Consider the following 23,594-nt stretch of genomic DNA (forward strand, 5'->3'; position numbering starts at 1 on the left):
GTTTATACATGCACGACGATTAATTTACGCGTATTATATAAAGTACGTCATTAATATTAACTGATTTATATCCGTATCGTGTAGATATAATTAAGAATGTTATCCGCTCGATCGTAATCATTATTATATTTTTCATACACACACGCACACAAAATCGTCCAACATATATATATATATATATATATATATATATATATATATATATTTCGACATACCTAATATACATTTAAAAGAAAAAATAAATGCTCGAAACTTTCGATATTTAATATCGAGCCGAAAATTTCGTCGGATCCTCATCTCAGCATCTCGTTGAAGCTGCAACGACTACCGCAATTTTTTCGAGCCCCTTGTTTTCGGCGACTATACATGCATTCTTTTTTTTTCCCTCTCATACTGTGCGTCTCCTGTATATTGCGGGCAAAATAATAACTCGCGGCGAACGGAAGAGGCGACGCCGAGGAATTATACGCCCGTAATTTGAGTTCGGCGAGAGAGAGCAGCTCTTGGAGAGCACTCGCCTTAGGCGCGCGCGCGACTTCGCCGATGATAATGAATGTCCTGGCGGAACACAACGACGCGAGTCCAATGAACCAGCTCTGTGTCGCTATTATTCCAATCTTATTAGTCAGTAATAATTGTATAGTACCGGCGGGCGAATGAGATTGGACGGTGGACATTGCATTAACGTGAACGATTTACGTTTCAGAGTAAGATATATAGGAGTAGAAGGTAATAGAATATTTTCTCTACGAGCGTAAAGGAATTTTAATTTAAAGTCCCCGACTCTCAAAGCTTTGCCTTTTTTATTTACTCGATATTATTATTGTCTGTACATTTCCGAGATTTTATTTTTAAAAAAGAAGAAAAAAGAAAAATGAAGCTTCTTGAAAAAAAGAGAAATTCCCTTGTTATTTTTTTTAATTTATTTCTTAATCCATGCTTTATGATTTTGGATGGCTTCCAATTTTTATAACTGTTCTTTTTGTATGTAAAGTTAGAGTTATAAATATTACATCAAATATAAATAATTAAATAAAATATTAAATAAATCAAATAAAACAAATCATATAAACTAACTTGAAATTGAAAATTGACAATTGATCATTGTGACATTGCAATTAACGTTGCCATTAATATTAAAATTAAAAGTTAGAAATTGAAATTAAAATTAAAACTGAAAATTGAATACTGCGAGATTGAAATTAAACTAAATTGATCTAGACTAAACTAAACTAAATCAAATTTGAGAAATTCTTTTAATTAATTTATATAACAAAAATAAAGATTTCTCTTGTTTTATTAGTCGATATATCAATTCCAGATTTTTTTTCCATGATATGTATCTCGAGATTAGACGCAATTCTTTGATAATGCCGCAGATAATAGAAAATCCATTCCTGAGAAAGTATCGCTATTCCTGCCAGCAACAAGCGCAATCCGTTGATATACATTAACCACTTGTCACTTTGACATATCAATTAAAATTTCTCTCGGCGATAAGGGATCTTACTAATATTATCATACCGGTATGCGAGATGCCGTTCGACCGTCATGTACACGTCTCATCTCCGTATCATCGTTATCTAAATCACGCTGAATTAAATACGCGTTCCCGTAGATTATCGCAAATTTATGATGCCCAAAAGAAGTCCGAAAAGTATACAAGGTGTACTAGCATTCCAAGACGTTGCTAAATCAATTCTTACAAATAGTCAATCGTAGAGTAAGAAATATATTCCCAAAGATTCTCCAAAAATTCATCGACAATTAAGAATGGGAAAAACATCGCTCGAATTTTTCTACAAGAGATAAATAAATAATTTTCGCGAAAGAATTTCTTCCTACGACGAGGTACGGGACACCCCGTAGATTCGCGCGAGGGGATGCGATCTGAAAATCTGCATTTCATATAGATATGCGTTCGCTCGCGTCGGGAGTCACGTTCGTTTGAGAGAACTCGTCCGTCTGCGGTTGGCGGTAAATTGACGCGCGCGATTAATCACGGATCACTGTGTCTCTCTTTTTCTTTCTCTCCTGCGAGCGTTGATCCCTCAACCTTAATGAGTCCGCGCGCGCGTGCAATCTCCTATGCACTCGCGGATATCTTCGCGGCCTGATCTGTTTACTGCATCACGAACGCAAGCCAAGTATTTGCTTTTTTTTTTTGGTCTTCACCCGCTTCTCTCGCTTATATTGCGAGTGTGCGCTCCGATAACTGCATATGATGATTGTAAAGCGATAGTAATGCAATTTTGTTATGAAATACTACGTCGGCAGATAAAGCTGCAAGGAGCGCAGCAAGTTTGTTTATCTCGCGACGAGAAGCAAGAGTTTCTGATCCTTTAACCCTGGAATGGATGACATTAGTCACTCACGTGCGTAGATCTGCAATTTTTTTTTCTTTTTTCTTATGTATCAACAATTTTACTTTTAAAATTAATTTAAGCTTCATGGTTAATACACATGTTTAAGTAAATAATATGCGCTCATAATCATATGTCTTTACATTATAATTTGGCTTTTAAAAATGAATAACAGATGTTCATCCACTCTAGGATTAAGAGAATTGAGAAGAGAGAGTGCTTGTCGTAAATAAAATTATGCATATACTTTGAAATTATAATCTTTTCAACTATCCTATTTTTAGATATTAGAATCTTTAAGAATTTTTTAAATTATGCTTACTCTCGAGTACAAATTGATAGATAGACGACAATATGTTTAATTATCAATTATGAAAATAATGACAAAAATGTGCAAATCGATAATAATAAAAAACTAATGTTAGAAAATCATTACAAGCATGTAAATATTTTTCACGCAATTAAATTCCAGCTGATAGTTGATAGACAACGAAAAATCGATTTTAAGAAAATTAGCAAATTAAATATCAATGATATAAATTATAAATAGATGGCAAAATCGTATTTTTAATTTTTTTAAATTTTAAATAAAATTTTAAATAAAATTTTAAATTTAAAATAAAATTGTTGGTATCGTGATTGTATTTGTTGGATATGAATTATCGAAATATTTTTAAGAAATGTTAAGAAATGTCCATGTGAACAAAAATAATTTTATTAACGAAAATTCGTATTTAATAGATTTTATCTGTATTATAATACTCTGTATGTATGTATGTATATGTACATATTATAATACACACACTTTTGCACTGCGGTAAATCGCGACCCTTTTTTCCCATCAATTCCCAGGTAACTTAACACCCGATGCGATTTCACCGGTGGATTGCATATCGCACTTTCAAACACGTTGGCTCGTATTTACGCCTCGTGCCATTAAATCCCGACCTTTTGTTTCAGACACTCACGGTTTATGTGTATTTTGGTTCGCTAACAATCAGGTCGGGGAACACAAGCAGTCGCCTTCAAACTAAAGAGCTGACGATTGAGAAAGACGAATGATCGAATACTGTTGATTCTGTTCCTCGATTGCTCGATAAACCAAAAAGGGTAACTGTCAAGGGATATTTTCATGAGATATTTGTATAATATATTGTATAAGCCATACATAAATATCATATAATGCTGAAAAAATTCCCTGTTATATAGGCATTTATTGCATAAATTTACTTCCAATCTTCTACGATTTTTAATCAATAAAAATGAACTGTTTAACAATAATTATTTCGAGAAGGAAGAGTTGTGTTGGGATAATAATCGCAGATGGTTTTTGCGAGACAAATTTGCTGATATAAATTACGATCGAACCCAAGAATCTCAGCAAATTACAGCGTTATTATATAGCCGTATAAGTGCAGAGGCGAATATATCGATGCAATGTATCACTTCTAATCGCTCTTATATGCGAGTCGACTATTCTATGCGCGATTTAAAAGCGTCATTCGTCCGTCGTCGGCGCAATAATGCCGCGTGCACGTTTTACAAGCTCGTAACGTGGAAAATGCCGTAAACATGTATAGGTCGTTCCCGACGAGCTCTTTCGTATCCTATACCTACACGACGAGTAGTGCAATTTACGCGTGCACATTGCGAGCCGCGCAGCGTTCAATCCAGCGGTCCAGCATCTGACATTTCGTAGTGCAGTGAACCCTTTACCCGAGATCCCTGATAATTCGATACCTGGAAACGATATTTACCCCTCGTGTTACGCGATATCGACCATTTCCGTTCGTCAGCTGGAAGCTGTACAGGAATCGATTGTAAGTATCGTGAAGTTCTTAATAGAATTATAATCTGTAACTGCAGCTGATTAAAAGATTACTTCATGTTTGTAAATATTAAATAATAAATAATTAATTAATTAAATAATATATATTAAATATTATTTAATTAATAACTAAATAATTAAATTTGTCAAATAAGAAATAATTCACGCGTCTTCCTGGATCTCAATGATAATACAACACAATTTAAATTTTTGACATATTTGAATAAAAAAAATAAAATAAGACTCGATCGATCTTAGAACAATTAGATGCACCGCTATATAAAAGAGATTAAATAATTAATTAAATAATATATATTATTTAATTAATAACTAAATAATTAAATTTGTCAAATAAGAAATAATTCACGCGTCTTCTTGGGTCTCAATGATGATACAACACAACTAAAATTTTTGACATATTTGAATAAAAAAAATAAAATAAGACTCGATCGATCTTAGAACAATTAGATGCACCGCTATATAAAAGAGATTAAATAATTAATTAAATAATATATATTATTTAATTAATAACTAAATAATTAAATTTGTCAAATAAGAAATAATTCACGCGTCTTCTTGGGTCTCAATGATGATACAACACAACTAAAATTTTTGACATATTTGAATAAAAAAAATAAAATAAGACTCGATCGATCTTAGAACAATTAGATGCACCGCTATATAAAAGAGATTGAAAGAGATTGAATAAGGATGCAGAGCTCGATGGAGTGAGATCCATGGAGTTCTAGGCTCTAGTTCGATAAGGCATGAGTTCGATAAATTGTAACGATCAGCCGAAAGAACGATCGACTTAATCCATGTCATTCGTGCTCGTAAATGTCAGATCGACTTAGCTGAAATCTTTGAATTGATGACAATTATTCCCATCAACTGTCGTCAAAAGACGTGTGATTGGCCACTATCGCTTCCGTCTGATCTTAGGTATATAACATATTCTCCGGCCCGAATCGAGATTCGAGTACCTCGAAGTAAGATTCCCGAACGTAACGTAATTTCGATGCAAGTATGTCGACGATATCCGGATGCAGATTGAATTCTCCGAGAGATGGGATTAAAGTGGAAAATGCAAATACGCGCGGAAAACATAAATCGGAAGCAATCTTGGAATAAGAGAGAACGAAACAAGGCTAATCTTTCCCATAATTTATTCAAATATATTTTTAAATATGTAAATAATATTTTATATGCATATCTCTTTCTTTTCTCTCTCTCTTTCTCTCTCTTTTATAAAATACTCGGATGTCTTTCTCTTCAGCTTAGCGTCTCGTGTATTAGCTTTCGATTAATTTCAATTTTTTTTTTATCATAATTGTTTATTTTATAATTTCATTCATATATAATTATTATATTTTGTACTTCAAAGAGTTATTTCAGAGTTAAATATTTATCTATTTTTTCAATTATTTGCCAAGAATATACCTGAGATAAAATTTTTCTCCAATTTTCAATGTAACATTTATTTTAATACTTAAAGTAATCAAATCACTTTATGATCTTCTATCATACTTTTGCCGAAAAGCTCTTTTTTTAAATCTCTAAGTAAGGATATTGTTTGTTCACTGCTTATTTAAGGTTTAATTAAATCTACCAAAATCCATAAATCTGAAAAAATTAAGATTGAAAATAGGAGTAAAATTTCGATTACGTAATTCCAAAGCTATGTATGCGAATCAGAATATCTCAATTCTTCGGATGTTCTGTGACCTTGAAGTAATAGTTTGAAGCCATAGATGTTGTTTCGTGGACGCGTTAAATATATTGAGCATAATCGCGTTCGATACGATTGAATTAATCATAAAATTCATTTGAATTAATCATATAATCGTTGTTGCGCTGTAATTAACGAAGCGTGCCGCGATACGTCATTTTTAATTGGCCAATTCCCGTGTATTCGTCCTGAGGGAATCCTATCCCTCGTATCGTTACATCATCTTACATCATGCGATACGTAAGATACGGTTTCTGGTGCGCAATAGAAACTCTTGGCGCGCGCGAGTCGCGCACTTTTATATCCCTTCCCATAATCTTAATTAATTTCAGCCGCTTATTAGCCGCAGGCCGCGACCTCGCTCTCCGGAGCGTCTTACGTCAGGATAATCACCGAGCGCCAAGGATGGCCGGCCGTGAATCAGCCATTCAGCCGGAGTGCGATTAAAAAAAGATCGCGGTCGCTATTCTGCGTTCACGCACAAGGACAGCGCATGGTTCTAATTAAAGCGCACTTCGAACATCGCTGATTTCTTGAACGGTAGCGTATCTTCCGTTGCACTTGACGCAAAGAGTATAACAAAAGCATACAAAAGTAATATTTATTTTATTTATAATATTTTATTAATATTTAATTAATTATATAATTACCTATAATATTTAATTCATAATTTTTATTTACTTTCGAAATAATTATAATAATTATAATAATGTTAAATATTTAATAAAATAATATTTAGTGTATATATATAATTAATTATAATTATAATATCTAATTAATATTTTTTTTATTTATTTTTTTCTTTCATCTATTAAGGTCTACAGATTAATCGTGGAGTTTTTTACGAATCTTTTTTACGGTTCATCGATAAATTCGAAGAAAGCCTGATTCAATGACCCGACGATGCGAAGGATAATCCGGATAGTTTGAAAGAGACGATTAAGCAAGAAAGTTTGAATACTGAGCGTCCCGATTACGTAATCCTCGAAAAAGATTAGAATAACAGTAGTGGAAGGCAAAGTTCACCGTAGTATTTGCCATTATCTTCTTCTTTACGAGTAAACATTTTTGAGCTTGGAAGAGAGAACATCTCCTCTTATAAATATCTGTCTTGTGTTACACGTAAAAATAAAGTCGAATCTCCCAACGATTTATTTCAGACATTTCGTACATCTCATTGTCAGATGAAGATGTTATCTGAGAATTCAGAATTTTATTAATTGTTTCGCCTCGCGCACCGATAAATTACTATAGTCTCACTGCAGATGGAAACATTTTCGTAATCCAAAGTGTTTTGAAAAAACATTTAAAAAACCCACGATTAATCCGTGGACATAGATAGAAAAAAAATAAAAGAAAATGTAAATAAATTATTAATTAAATATTATAATTAATATTATAATATTAAATTAATATTTTATTTATTATAAAATTTATATTATATTAAAGTAATTATAATATTAAATTAATATTTTATCTATTTACTGTATAATAATTATATTTAATTAAATATTAAAAAGATATCAAATAAATATTACTGTTTGCCAGTCTCTCTCGACGTTTATACGTCGAGACGGGATTTGCTACCAACGATGTTTTATGGTAGTCAGCTGTCGACGTCGATATACTCGTTAGAAAACGCGGCGCTCGCGCTTATTACGACGCGTCATGAATAATTACATCTCAAATAGAGAGAGAGAAAAAGAGAGATACATCTTTCACAGCTGACGTTGGCATGAGCCCCTGTCTTTATGCGCCGCTCTTTGTCGCGCGCAATTTGCATCTGGTGACCTAATTAGTGAGAATCGGATATCTCCTCGCGTCGTTTGAACTCCACGACGTGACTCACACGCGTGTGCGGGCGCGTGTCTAACCCTCCCCCTCTTAATTAATTTAAAGCACGACGGTCATCGGCTTCGTGGCTGCGGGCTCCCGATGCGTGCGTGTCGTCTACGTTTCGCGAAAAAGTCACGTATAACTACCCGATAAGCCTCTTGCCGGTCAGCGTCAGCGTAAATTTTATACGCGTGCAAGAGGGAAGGAATGTCGCCGGATATTCCTATCGGAGCTCGAAGAGACTCAGCTCTCTCGGAATTTGAATTAGCAGTTTACCTCTTCGTTTTACCCTCCTCTGTCCTCTTATCGAGAGATATATATTCTCCTAACATTGCGCAAAGTCTATCGAAATCACGCGACAACTCTGTGTATACAGGGTGTTTCGTTTTAATTAATATAGTCGAATATTGTTGTAACGAGAAAATATTTCGTACAAAAGTAAATAGGCTTCGAAGAGGAAAAAGATTAATAATCTTGAATTTCAGCTAAGGTCATTTGAAAGTAAATCTAAGGTTTTTTTAAATGGAACCATCTTAATATTTTTATTTAAATCGATTCCTCTAATATTTAGCTTAATAAGTTATAAGGATTGCTAAAAGGCTAGTGTAGTTATAGGGATATTTTGTACTTTAATGTGACATAATTTTATATAAACTATAAAATATATGTATTTCGTAAAATATTTATTTTCTTATAATGTTAATTTCCGAAAATATTCATAATCTTACCTTAATACTCCTATGCACAAAATAATGAGAAAAATCAAAACACATAGTTGTTTTTAAGAAAAAATATGTTAGTTAACTTATGTTAGTTGCAAATTATATATTTGTTTTACATCAGTTAATTCCACTCATTATTTTGTGCATAAAAATACGGAGGTAATAAATAATCGAAAAATGACTATTTTATAAGATATTTTATGTAAAAGTGTGCATATATTAATTTCGGGATGCAAAAATTTGAAAAATTTAATTATTTTACAACAAACGGACAGACGGACAAAATTATCGACGAAATCTCTCGGAGAACGAGAGAGCGAATTTTCGATCGATTTTCTCCGCATAATTCGTACATAATTTCGACTCGCGCGTTCCGGAAAGACGGGCGATGATTATTCGCGGTATACCGCAAAAATCCGTAAATCGAGGGAACCGCCCGCCCCGTGCAAACGGAAATCTCCGAAATTCGTGCAACGAGAAAGCTTTAATAAGGGGTATGTGTGCGCATCAGCGGAGGAAGAAGGTGCCCGCTCTTTCTCTCTCTTCCGATGACTCTCGACCGGTCGGCCGCGATTATGCATGCGCATGCCGCATGTAGGTATTTTAACCGCAACGAGGTTGCCTGTAATTTCGGATTACGGCAATCGATGTAAGGTGTATACATCGCGAAGATCGCGGATAAGCGAGTCTGAAAAAAAAGGGGAAAAAAAGAACGGACGGTACGTAAACGTTGCACACACGTTACAAATATTCGTAATGTGCGAAAACGAGAGATAATCGCGTTGCTATAACCCTCCCGTGTGTTAAGACATTCTCACGTATTATACTGCGTTCAGGTATTCACGGAAGATGATTTCACCCTTCCTCTCGCGCCTGTAGATCGTATAAATATCGGCAAATACTTCTCGAAATATGTGTTCAGGAAAGAAATAAACTAAGGAAATTATTATGATTTATAAAGAAAAAATTGCAGGATATCGCGATTCATCGGTTGCAATGCAAGTGTAAAGAATTAAGAGCGTGAATAAGAATTCGCATAATCAAGAGGAATAATCGCGAGTATCGATAATGGATTCTCGCACATTCTCATGCATAATCAGAGAAAATTATGTCTGGTTATCGTTTTTATCGATGTATGTTTAAGAAGATCAGCACGCGGATATACTTTAAGTACAATTAAAGAGACTTTAATGTATGGATTTAATATTTCTTCGCAATAATACGGGAATATTCCGTGCGATCTAATCGTTAATCGTTAAATGCAAAATAAATAGTATTACCTTTAAAAGCAACTTGGAATACTTTCGAATAAATCAATTAAAATCAAGAATCGAATTAAAGTACTGATTACAATACATTACACAAGAAAACGATCTTAATACATTTCTCGAAAATCATTTCTACGTTAGTTTGTCCAGAATTCCACCGAAGGATACACGAAGGTAATTTCATAGACACAATTGCACCGCTCAAATTAAACACGAACTTAGTTAAGGCAAATCATTATGTCAATTATAGAGAATGTGCTTATTACAGTGTCACATACAATTAGAGGGAGAGGTATCCGCGCGAATTTATCGCGATAGTGTTTTCCCTAGAATAATTACACGGTCAAGAGTGCATATTACGTCCTCATATACAGGGTGTTACAAAAGCATCGGATTTGCTTAGCACCATGCGATAGAGAATGAAAATCTAAGAAGATTTTTCCTCAACGAAAATGTCGAGGGAGGTCATCATTTTTTGCAAGTTCCCAATTTTTGCCATCATATATCTTAGTAACTAAGCCTTAAACTAAAATTCTATTAAATTAAACTCGACCTGAAATTAACTGAAGAATGCAGTTTTGTTAATCTTTTAATTCCACAAAGTTTATGTTGCGAAAAGCCCTTCATTTTCAATCACTTATAACTCGAAAATTATTGATGCCTCGACATTTTCATTGAGGAAAAATCTTCTTAGATTTTCATTCTCTATCGCATGGTGCTAAGCAAATTCGATGCTTTTGTAACACCCTGTATATATATGATGTAATCTTGTAATCTCTCGTAAATCCCATAAACGCGCCTCGCCTGTCTCCGCGCAGTATTATTACAGTCACTGTTCGCATTATCTCTCCCCCCGGAAAGTCTTGGGTGTTTTCACGAGAGAGAAACCATCACCGCGCTGCCTAAATTGCGATTTACCGGAAAACAACACATCGTCTCTCGGTAGTCTAATGAACCCCGCGGAAACGCTCACGTTCCCATCACGAAGAGAAGCGTGGCCTTTTCTCTCTCCGGAGGCACTTCCCCTTCCCCTTGGGCATTGTGTGAAGGGTCAAGGTTCGCTAAATCACACGAGAAGACTCGGCCGATTAAATACCGCAAGGCAATCGCGCGATTCGTTTGTCCGCGCCGCGATTGCACGAACGAAGGTAGATACAGGGCGAGAGCCTTCTGGGAAAGGTTTAAATAAAATCAGAATATATATAAAACGAGTCTGTAAAATAACGAGAGACTACTCTTGAGTTAGTGTTACAATTCCGTGAAAATGAAACTAGATAATTAATTAGAGAGAAATTTCTCTCTATAATTAATTATTATCATTATCGGAATCTTTATATAATTACTTTATTATTTTGATTGTAACTGGATAAGATAATATCGCAATTAACTTGTCTTTGAATGTTGGCGTCTTTCTGACTCTTTCTTGCATCAATAATAGGGGGAAAAAAAAGAAAGGAAATAATCATTTCACAATTTTAAGAAATTTATGTTAAAATTATAAAAAACGATTATTTTAATAAATTTTATTGCGTAACAGCTACTGCAATATGTTGAAGCGACTTAAAAAATTCTTAAAAAATAATAAACAATCAAAATGTATTTGATAAATCTTTTTTGCTTAGATTATATTTAACCAAATATTAAATATCTTATTAATTATAATCGACAATTTTCTTTTGATGACTTAAAATTCCAACGACATATTTAACTTTGATTGCAATAAAACTTTTCTACAATATGTCACATATCTACACATATAATATGATAAAATACATTAAAATAGATCTTTTGCAACGTTAATCTCACAATTGATGATTGTGATGAAGCAATTTCTAAATCAGAATCGTAAAAAAAAAGTATTTATTCTTTTTCATTTCTATTTGGAAAAAAGTTAATTATTGAATCCTGTAATAAAGTGCAATATATCAGATTTGAAATCAACTACATAGCAGGCGATATAAAAAAACTTGATGACAGGCGATATAAAAACTCGATGACAGGCGATATAAAAACTCGATGACAGGCGATATAAAAAGAGTTTCCTGCGATTTAAGCGTGCTAACTTCGCTTCATTAAATATCGTCGGAGTGCATCTCGCGATTGCGCCAAGAAAAAAAATTCAAATGGCAAACGGAGCCGGTGCGATTTTCTTATAAATGAGATACGCCGTTTGCGCAGCGACAGTTGTCGCGATCAGATATCGCGCGAGATATTGACTCGATTTTCCATCAATGCGCGAATCTATCCCGATAAGGTAATTAATTGGCGAGCGACGGTTCGCTGCTCATCCGCGTTAATTCGAAATTACCTTAACGCGTTCGCGCTACGCAATGGTATATTTAATTGCTCACGCTTAATTACGTCTATAAACGCCGCGGTTTGGTCGTCGACGCGGTAGGAAACACGTAGGAATTAATGATTCTACGTCTACAAGATACTCCCCAGGTATTATTAATGTACGTGAAACGGCGCTTTTTAAGTATATAATTAGCCCGTCCGCGGCTTAGTTGCAATTTATTCGGCGAAAGTAAAGAAATTTCATTACGAATGCGGAAATTCGTCAAAAAATAAATATATATTTATTATTTGTAGTAAAAAATAATTATTATTTATATATTAAATATTAAATTTATTACAAATAATAATTATTTTTAATTAAAAATAATTTTTAAAATATTATTTAAATTAAAAGTAATAATTCTTTATTATTTTGACAAATTTAAGTAACTAGAAAGAAGTAGTTAGGAAAATAACGCAAATTTATCAGTTAACTAAAGATATAAAATATTATTTATACGCGAATTAATTCATTTTACTAATTTTTATAAGTTATCGAAAACGAGTCGGAATTTTCGATCTCAATTTTTCATCTAATGCCTATTTCGATACTATAGTTTTTCGAAAACTCCTCTTTTAAGCCTCTCAGTGAGAAATTTCTGTTTCTCACATACGTGAGAAAATTGAGATTGAAAATAAGAGAACAATTTATCGAATTTATGAGCGTAATAATTATTCCCCGACGATAGCATATTCTCAATTTCGTCTTATCGCGAATACGCGATGACGTAGGAAGAGTTCGCGCGCGCCTCGACCGTACTTTTGTTATCACACTCTATACGATCGCGATCGTTCGCCCACGCTGTGTGCCTCTCCCAAGGAGCGAGTACTACTCGATACATAACGAGACGTAGTTATGTACTCATGTATGCCTCACCCGGTGTAATACCTGGGTCGCGGTATCCCGCTGGTGCATCTATCCGTTTTGTTTGCTTCGCACGCAGAGACGGATTAGACATCCCGTGATGCTGGGTTCTCGCGCGCATCTTTCTCTCTTTCTCTCTCTTTCTCTTCCTACACCTGTTATTGAATAATAACCACTATATATATGGACGATCCTCGATCGAGAGACCCGACTGACCAGGCATCGAACCTACCGATCGCTCGTTATGTGTACAATACATCATCGCAGAAAATCGCGGAGTGCGCGAAGCGAAAGAATTTTCCCGCCGAGACAAAATTGCAGCGAGCAATTCGGCTCGACTTTGGTCAAAGTTGGAGCAAAAATTGGAATAAAAATGAATGAAAAAAATGCAAAATTGCAAAATCGAGAATTCCGGAAATATAGTATAAATCGAAAAATATATAGAATCTTTTAATTTGGCGCGGACATGAAACGTCGCCGGGACACGCTACTGTCGGCAATTTTACACGCTCGACCCCACATTATATACAGCTGCATTCCGCGATGATCGAAAAAAAGAAAGAAAAAAAAGTAAAAACGCGTGACAGCATATTTATCAGTTCTTGCCTCATCAATTATTACAAGCACCAAGTTGAACCAAGTAATTTAGTTGTCAACTGCAGCATCACCGAGCATAATAAGATATGACGAGAATAAATACCGTTACTGATATCCGCGAGAGACTCTCATCGCGGAATTTCAAGCAGAAGAGATGTAGATAGATTAGATATAATTCACTGAGTATACAATGCTAATTTTTTTGTTATTATCGCGAGAAATAAATAAGTTTCTACTTTGTCAGTAATTAACAAGGAAGGTTATCGAACTCGGAAAACTTTGCCTGAACTTAGAGCTATTCTTAGGATTCTTAAACTATTTTGTGGAAAAAAAATTTAATTTTTCAAAGAGTAGTTTTATCCTCTTCTTAAAACGCTTTTCATCACCAACAAAAATAGTTTTGTATTAAGTTTGGATAGCTCTAATTGTAAGTTTAGGCAAGTTTCAAAATTTTTCGATTTTTCGAGTTCGATAATCTTCCTTGTAAAAAAAAGAATTTTACGTGCATCCATTTTAACTATAGGATCTTCAATATTCTATATAATTAATATAAACGATCAAAAAACACTCGGTCTAGATATGCAATTATCAATAATAGTTATGTCCGTTATATTAGATTCTTAGTATTTTTAGAAATTTTTCAGAAATGTACGTAATTATAAAATATATGAATATTTAAAGTATCTAATTTATTGCATGCGAGAGATGTAATTTCCTACGCAGATTAGATTTATATGAAGATATAAATTCTACTGCGTAAAATGAGAAACAGAGAGTTTTATTCATATATAATATACATATACCTATAATTGCAAAATATTTTCCTTTCTTATAGCGCATATCGTATATTACTTTTTGATGTTAATATTTATGCAGCTGTAATGGTAGCCTAAATTTTATCGCAATATCGTCGAAGATATCACTACGATATATCGATTAAAAATCGCTCCTTTATCTCTATACCCTATATTATATAAAATCCGCGTATGTACGAGCAAACGATAACTAACGCAAACCGTTATTTACGATTACGGTCGCGACGCCGCGATCTGATAAAGCGCCAGGGAGATACGATGCAAATTGTGCAGACCTGCGACTCCCGTAAGCCGATCTACGAGATCGTTCGAAAAATCACGTAGCGTAAACAGCCGCGAAACGAGCGCGATTGCAGAATTAAATGCGCCGGCCGGCTGGCAGGAAGGAAGTTCGCCTTCTCGGCCGGACACGACTGCCGGGGCGAGATATCGCGAGATATATGCCTACACGCTCCCTCTTCCCTCCTTGACCCCCTCAGTCGACGGGGTGCAGCTCAAAGCCGCCGCTCGCGCGCGAGCTGTGCATCCCCGGGGCATATTGCATCTCGCGATGCACCGTATCTCGTGTGCCGACAAGGAAAGAGCAGAGAAAGAAAGAAAGAAAGAAAGAAAGAACGAGAATGAGAGAGAGAGAAGGGCTGCATCTCGTCTTCTCTCTTCATTATCTCATCGCATGTATGCGATTCGATTGTCCTTCCTTTCCGCGCATTCTGAGTCTAATCCGCGAATATTGGCTAATTAATGTTATTAATTATATCCTAGGGTCCTCATTTTAAAAGATATGAAAATTCCATGAGTATTCCCTCCTGATTTTTCAAGATAAAACAATTCCTTCACAATACCAGATATCAAGATTTTTCTCGGGAGTATATACACCCTGTAAACATTTTTCTAATTTTACTCCTTTTTCCGAAATTTCCATTGCTCGCATTAATGTTAATTTCGATAGAAGAATTATTTTTTTCCACACAGCATCATAAAAGTACTTGAAGTGTACTTGAAGTAGTTAATGTTTAATTAGATTCGATCAAATATTAATCGACATATCGTAATCGCGATTATCAACACACGTCGCGCCTGTGCTCGACTTAAAATAATTTAATGACGCTGATCTTAATTCAGTTTATGCCTACCTCATGCTCGGCGCGAAGGGCCCAGAGGATGCTATAATGAGTTAGAAACGAATCGAGAATTTACGAGCAGCGATGGGCAGATCTTGATACCGTTAATAAACGATTAACCCGAGGAAGATGCGATTTATCACGCTACTACCGGAATATCGTGTTTAGAATTTCCAAATATAAATCATGCCACCTCTCTTTATCGAGTTTTTGCATCTCGTTCTTTAAAAATTTGATACAATTCATAGAGAGACTTTTCGCTAAAGAGATCTATACAGTTTCTGACTTCTTTCAGGATTCTGTCAATTCGGCGTAATTAATTTTGCTGAATCAAATTTATAAATTAGCCGTAAAACGCATTACCGATTTTTTATACAAGCCATACAGATATTAGATAATTCGCGTGAATTTTTCGTGAACTGTTTACTTATCATGCGATTGCAATCGCGATATTCATGAATGTTCTATTTTTATCGATTTATCAATTTGCAAAATTTTAATTATTCCGAATATCTGATTTATAGACTTTACTTTTACAGATCTGTCGCTAAATCTCGATACATCTTTAATTTTATCGACTCGCTGTAGATTTCAGATCGTAAATCTTCCGTTTTATCGATTAATGAATCGGACCATTCATGTAAGAGCATCTGACACTAATCGCAAACTCCTTCGTTAATCCTTTTCACGCGAGATTTCACAGGATCGACGAGCAGTCGATGGCTAAAATTCAATACAATGTAGCAACGTGACTGAACAAGATTACCGCAAAGATAAAAAGCGTCGACTGCAGCACGAAGACAATTTAAGCGCGACGATGACGTTTCGAATAAATGACACACAAAGATAAAGAATGAAAATGATTTACACCTTTTGGCGCAGAGCAAAAGAAACTCTCCTTGTTAAAGACATTAAAGTATTTATCAAGCGATAATTTAAATAATTATCACAAATAAAATTATAATAATCTGTGTTATAATTCTAGAGCATGATTTTTTTCTCTTCACTAAAATTTATTTCTATTTTTAACTTCAATTTTCTCATGTTTCAAAAATTTAAAAAAATTTCAATAACTTCGTAGGAATTAAGAGAGCTCTTATTTTATACCTTAAATATACATATATATTTATAAACAGTTTCTCATTTAAAAATTAAAAAAGTAGTGTCGGCAAAACTATAAATAGTTTCAAGAGAGGCTAAATGCTTCAAGTATTAATATATAAATTAAAAATTGAATTAAAAATTTAAGGTTGCGAGACTGAAAGAAAATCTTGACCCAGGTAAGTAAAATCTCACTCGTAAAGCTAACTTGACGATGCGAATCCCTTCACGAACACAATGTTGCCATTGTTATACGCTTTTTTCCCCAGAGTGTGCGTTCCGCGTGTATATATAACCCGAGAAGAGCACACACTCTCTATCCCGCGCTCGAAAAATTTTATCTCGACTCGGGAAGGAAGCTTCCTCGGTGGTATATCGTGCGCGCGAGTCGTTTCGTTTAAAAGGATACAAAGGCAATCTCGCTTAGGCGAAGCATCACATCGCATCGCGAGGGATCATCGCGGGAATAAGATGCGTCTTTTCAGACCTTTGATCCGCGTGCGTGCTTGCCTGCGAGCTCGCGCGTGCGTTTAAGTAAACCCGCGCGATGTGAGTTACGGCGGAACGAAAATAAGAGCAAATATAACGGAAGGAAGGGCAGGCAAGCTTCTTCCGACGAGAGGAGCCAAAAGGGGTTGCTTATATCCCCGTTGTAAATTACTCTTATCGCGCGGTTGATGTCCTGTCGGCCGACCAACGAGACGAGAAGGTAGGAGAACCGGAGGTGGATTGAAACGTCTCTTGCGCTTTCTTTATCGTGACTTTACGACGGCCTATATGTGAATTTCAGTCGATATGTCTGATTATATCTCTAGATAGAAAGGAAATGATGAGAGCGATGGGGTTTTACAAATAAATATAAATCTTTACGATTCTTTTGCCTTATAAATTTGACGCATTTTCAAAATATATCATGTCAGGCAAAAATATTTTGACATATATATATATATATTTGAAATATATAAATATAAATAAATAAATATATGTTAAAAATAAAATTGAGTAATTTGATTAAAAATAAATATATCTATTTTTATATTTATTTATTTGTGTGTTAAAATATTTTTTTACGTTAAATTTGCATGTATGATAATTGCCTTAGTTTTACATTTGGAAAGGTGCAGTGTAACTACCGTTAATTAAATATAATCCCCATGACGAAGGAGATTAGAACCGAGGAAACGCCTTCGCGATTGTCGTATTAGAGTCTTATTTTTGTTCGAAGGCGAACGAGAGTCGTTGGCACATTGCGAGTGACAGTAATCTGCTTGAGCTACGCTGATACGTTACTACACAAGTTTAATATTCCTGCGATGTTACGCAATCATTCTTACGGGACTCTTATATATAGTACGAGAAAAAGTTCTCTCTCTTTTCTATCAAAAGGATTAAGGGACATATTACGAAATATTTTCGAGTATTATAATTATAAGATTATATATTACTATTTAAGAATTAAGATGCAAATCTGCATCTCGTTGATCGATAATATATTGTTATGTATAATATTATTTTAATAAACAAATGCTAGAGATATATATAAAAAGTACAGTTAAATTCTTTTATTTATCTCAGAAAAAAGTTTCTGATTCAGAATGTTGATAAAGTGCACATAAAGATATAGAAGTGTGCATTTATGACGCCTCTCGATGGCCGACTGCGCTTTTGCGCCCACCCCGACGCACTTTTCCACGCACGATTACCGATTTTCACGCATACACACCCCATATTTGCGCAGACGGACTGCGAGCAAAATCGCTAATCTAAGGTGGACGACAGAACAAAATTGAAATTTCATGCCGCGATGAAAATTTCGCAATTATCTTTGAACGCATAACAAAGTACGACAGTCTTCTTTTATCTCAGAGTTGGCTTACGATTTATTAATCCAAAATAAATATTAATCAATTTTTTAATAAGCACAATTTTAACATCAATTTTTTTAATAAGCATAAAATGTCTCGCCCTCCTATTTTTCTATTGATCATATTATTTATTATTTTAAATTTTAATCTTTAAAGTTAGAGAAAACTCTAATTTTTTCACAAGAATAAAATGCTATTTTTTTAAACGTCTCAGGAATTTATTGAAAAAATATTAAATATTATTTCATTAAAATTATATTAAAAATGTGTGAATAAATAGATTTAATGATTCTGCGCACGCTAAGATCGCGAGAAAAAAAATCAGCGCGCCGCCGTGAATTATTCGCGCGAGCGAGAGCGTTCGTCCGCGGAATCCGAGCCGGGAAATTTAATGGATATTGAACGACGTCGAGAGGATGACGGTGATTAAAACTCGCGCGCCGCGCGATCCGGCGCGCGTCAACGCGGAGATCTACGCCCAGGCCACCCTGCGAGCGAGCGAGCGTGCACTTCCACGGGCGATTACAGGATCTCGCGGTGCGAGAGCAAACCGGGGCCGGTTTAAGCACCATCGTTTTTGCGGACGTCGCTCGTCGTCGGGGTCGGGACGACTCCCAACTCTCCGAGTAGCTCGTAACTTTGTAAACGATGGATGCCGTGTCGTCGGATGTGAAACGCACGATTCGTGCCCTCTCCTCCTTCCGCCCCCCATATTAAAATTGATTAAGCTCGATCGCGATCGTATAATAATCGTGCTGAATTATTGAACGTCACCGCACGCGAATGTTTATTCATATGTGATTACTTCGTACGAAGTAATTTATCGTGTCAATTTGACAATCAACTAATTGTAAATAAGTCTGTACATTTTATAGAAAAAAAAGCGTGTTTCGCTTTAATCATTTTCCTCAATATTTTGTTTAAAGAAAGATACAATTAAAAATTGCAATCAAAGAAAAAGAAAAAATAATTAATTTGGGGAGAGAAACCTTTATAGTTTATATACTATATGTATATATATATATATATATATATATATATATATATATACATAATTAACTTATATATATAGGGAGAATTATTAAAAATTAATTATTTTTAAATTAGTTTTTTAATTTGAATATAATTGCAATTTTTTATCTTGTAAGAATGTTAAAACGTGGAACAGAAATATGCATATACATATAAGACGCGCAAGACGTCAGTAGATATATCTCAACAACAGTATAGAAGTATAAAAGTGTCTGTCTACGTGATCAAATATTTGCGGTATTTATCAGCGTAAATATTACCACGAAACGTTAGTGTAGTCTCTAAAATACCTTTCTTATGAGATACCACCCTCGATTAGGTAAGTCCCCAAATATATGAGATGCTCTCTCGCGCTCGAGAACCTTCGTATCGTCGTCGCACATTTTTCTACAGCCAGACAAATCGTCTTAACGCACTCGAAATGCATATGAGAGTAGCAGATTTCAGATTCCGAGGATAATTTATTCAAATTTTGTATCCGTCTCAAAATAGGGGAACAGAGTGCTTTGCACAAGTATTATCCTATCTTCCACATCGGCCTATCCTTCCTCTAATACCTACATTGATTACGATTTATCGCGTCGCTGTTTATACCGCGCGAAACTTGGAGCGATGCACCGTTAATGAGCCCACATCCGTGTGCTCTTCGAGTTCCTTTCCCCTCGTCGAAGGTCGAAGGTCGAGCGTCTGATCGACGCGAGATGGTAACAGCTATAAGGAGGAAATCGCGCTCGGCGACGGAAGTTGTAACCGCTAACTAATGTGGTTGCCAACAGGCACTCGCACTGTAAATCATGTACGGCTGAATAATTCAAGAGAATTGTAATGTTGTAAAGAGAATTGTAATGTCTTCTTTTATGTATCCTCTTCTTGCGTTTCGCATCTCATCTCGTTTCTCTCCGATCGATCCGATCGATCTCGAGCTCTCGAACCTGTTAACTTCGATCTCGACGGCGAGATAGTATACTAGTGCTAGATGACGAATCAGGGGCGTGGAAACGCTTAACGATATTGCATTACGACGATGTAAATGATTAATGCATTCTACCGGGAAATTAGTCGGTGAATCTCCATATGCTCCGCGTTCTCGGTTATTTATGATCAACTATTACGAAAACGATTTTTCTTCCAAACGTCTTCGAAAAAAAGTCAGCTGATTCATTTTCTTTCAAATATCGATTAAATCGCGCAATCGAAAAATCGATAATTTTTTCATGACAATTAATATGCAATCAGCTCATGCTATTGCATTTTATACTATTCGATTATTTATGATCGATTATTATTACGAAGGCGATTTTTCTTCCATGTGTCAAAAAAGTCAGCTAATTCATTTCTTTTTAAATATCGATTAAATCGCGCAACAGAAAAATAATTTTTTATGACAACCAAGACATGCTGCATTTTAAACGATTCGTAAATAAGAGTTGAGATTCTGCTTTCAGCAGAAACATTAATTTATTTATTTATATATTTATATATATAAAAAAAGAGATCCCTTTAGTACAAATACATATGATTATAACTATTAATATCAGCAAAAGATGCATGAGAATAACAACCTGACAAATTACAATAAAGAAAAAATTAATTAATTACAATTGAAACACGAAGCAAGCGCGACGATCGTTCAACAGGGAAGTCGGCGAATCCTTAGCGAGGTATTTACTCACCGTACTTGAGTCCTCGCCATTTGCTGGCCGGCTCGTGATATCTATAACTAGGAAGCACGATCCTGGGCGGCAGTCGCGGTTTCGAAGGACACGGCTTGTAGACAACCATACACCGTACGCACTTCCGGCTCGTGGGCGGCACCGCCGGATATGCTGGTTGAATGTGCACGTAGGCCATTGGGGTGGCCGATTGAGCGGAATAATAATTCGCGTGTCGCTTTCGTCGATTTTCCGTCTTCCGAATCGCGTCATCGCTCCTACCTCCGTACACCGGAGCGACGTCCTTCCGAAGGACGATCATCGGCTGTATTGTTTTCCTCGTTTTGCGTTTCTTTCGCGATACAAAAATCGGCCGAAATTTCGAAATGAGTGCACTCGGGTCGATCGTTCGATCCTGATTCGTCAACGCGAAATTATTCGCGACCATCAGGTCCTTCGAGTCCTCACCGCGGGTCACTTTGCCCCTTTTGTTATCCGGGGGAATGATGGAATCCAGAATTTGAAAGACACTTGTAGATTCCTCCTTGTCATCATCACTTTCATCACGAAATTCATTATCGATGTTGTTATTTAAATCCTCGGAGAGAGCATCTGCCGGAGATCTGCCTTCTTCATTAATCGAAAGATCAGGTTCATCCTTCTTGTTATTATTTTTGATCTCGGATTCTCTGAGATTCCCTTCGCGAAAATCTTGCCCTCTTCTCGCAGAATCCCGTTCTCTCGTCAAATCTTTACGATCCTGAATCGCCTCCGCGGAAGCAGATTCAGCTCGTTTCAGACGATCCTCGCGAAAAAAAAGCAGCTGGTCCTCCCGCATTCCTGCGGCAAATCGCCGTTTATCTTCTTCTGAAGATTCTAGGATCGACGTTGGTCCTCCGGGCGAGAAACGCGAATCTTCCTCGATCTTATCGCGTCGTCTCTTAATGGAAGCATCAGCTTCGATAATCGGCCGGAAAAACGCGGTGAAAATTCCCTTCTCCTCGTTTTCCGCGTTTCGCGGAATATCTTGATCGTTCCGCTTCGATCCCCTATCATGTTCAAGCTGCCGTAACCCGAGGAAAATGTCATCGATATCCTTCGAGACTTTTCTCGAAGATCGCTCGAAAATGAGCGGACCATCGCCTTCTGATCCGTCGATTCGAATCGACTCGCTCCACCATTGCAGACCCGACAGCAAAACGATCCCTGCTCCGAGGGCCAGCACGGCCCAGATTGATCTTCCGGGGTACATTTCTCTACCCCATAGTCAGAAAGAAGATCGTCTCGTCCTCTACAGGACACCTGTCAGGTCGATCGCATATCTTTTCGAGCGATCCCTTGAGAGAATATCTTCTTCGCTCTTCGATCGATTTTGTTTTATAGGATTGATCACGGATCACTCTCTTGAAATATTTGTGATTCGAACAGTATCAAAGATTGGCAATTTTCGACATTGCTGATATAGTATTTACGAGATTTATCGGTGTAATTTTGATGACGTTTTCAAAGTTGATCGTTACGTAACTTTAATTTTGAGAGCTAAAGATACAGGAAAGAAGAACCGAAACGTTGGAACCGCCCAGGATGATTCTTGAATATCTTTCAGGCTAGTAAGAACGTAACTTTGACGTGATGACGGAGATTCTTGTGATTTTATTTTAAAAAATGTTAAATTAAATTTTAAATCGCATAAAATATTAGAATTTTCAAAGTTTTCGTTGTTTTAGGCGCATTATTGTATCTTGGACGGGAAATAAATTTACGATAGGATTTAGAATTGTATCCACAACTTCAACCTTAGAGATTTTGCGATAGGAGATAATAAATTATTTTCACATTGCAACAATCACACTCTTCAGCAAACCGTCCGAGTTTGCTGTTCGACTTTAGAGAAAGTCGGCGACAACCTCGCGAAACATTCGATGAATCACTCACACTATCGACAGGCACTCAGGTTTCTTGCCGACATAATTCTTCCGCATTGGTGTCCTTAAAAAAAAAAATCTCCCCAGATTCCTCCCTCAATACACCTTCATCGTACTCCTTCCTCTTTGAACTCGCAGAGCAAACGTTTCATTCAATCAAAAATTTTATCTAAAATTTGCAAATAATTTTTTCGTATCTAACGAAAAACCTATACGCTATACAATCCACTAAACAATTTGCCCAACAATATACAATAGAGAGAGAAAACGGCGAAATTTCGGAGCACGAAGAAATCATTTGCGAAATTTTCGCGAATTTTTTTAGATTTTCAGGTGAAAGATCTAAAGCTGCTTTGTACTTTTAGTTTTGTTTTATTCTTAAAAAAAAAAAGAGCGGAGCACGTGGACCGCGACGAGGTGACGTGTACCGGCCTCGAGCGCGGCTCGCGAGACACTGACTTGATACCATTGCCATTAGCTGGCTGTGGTTCTCTCTCTCTTTCGCTCTCTCCGCGAACCTCTCCGCTTTGCCTCTTCT

General features: G+C 35.9%; 1 protein-coding gene across 3 annotated transcripts in view; it reads right to left on the reverse strand.

Moving 5' to 3' along the window:
• The window catches only part of Wb (wing blister), a 197,696-nt gene that overhangs the window by 34,101 nt on the left and 140,001 nt on the right, over positions 1–23,594 (reverse strand). The window contains exon 1 of one of the 3 annotated variants that reach the window (XM_083041633.1): positions 21,153–23,496. The exons of the other annotated variants lie outside the window; for them this stretch is intronic. Within the exon in view, the coding sequence (XP_082897759.1) occupies positions 21,153–22,383 (1,231 nt within the window). The 5' untranslated portion in view covers positions 22,384–23,496. Of the gene's footprint in view, positions 1–21,152; positions 23,497–23,594 lie in introns of those variants that run through there. 3 annotated transcript variants of the gene reach the window in all.

This window comes from Prenolepis imparis, unplaced genomic scaffold (genome assembly GCF_030444845.1).
Source record: "Prenolepis imparis isolate NDT839.2.m4 unplaced genomic scaffold, iyPreImpa1.0 SCAF_7, whole genome shotgun sequence".
NCBI lineage: Eukaryota > Metazoa > Arthropoda > Insecta > Hymenoptera > Formicidae > Prenolepis > Prenolepis imparis.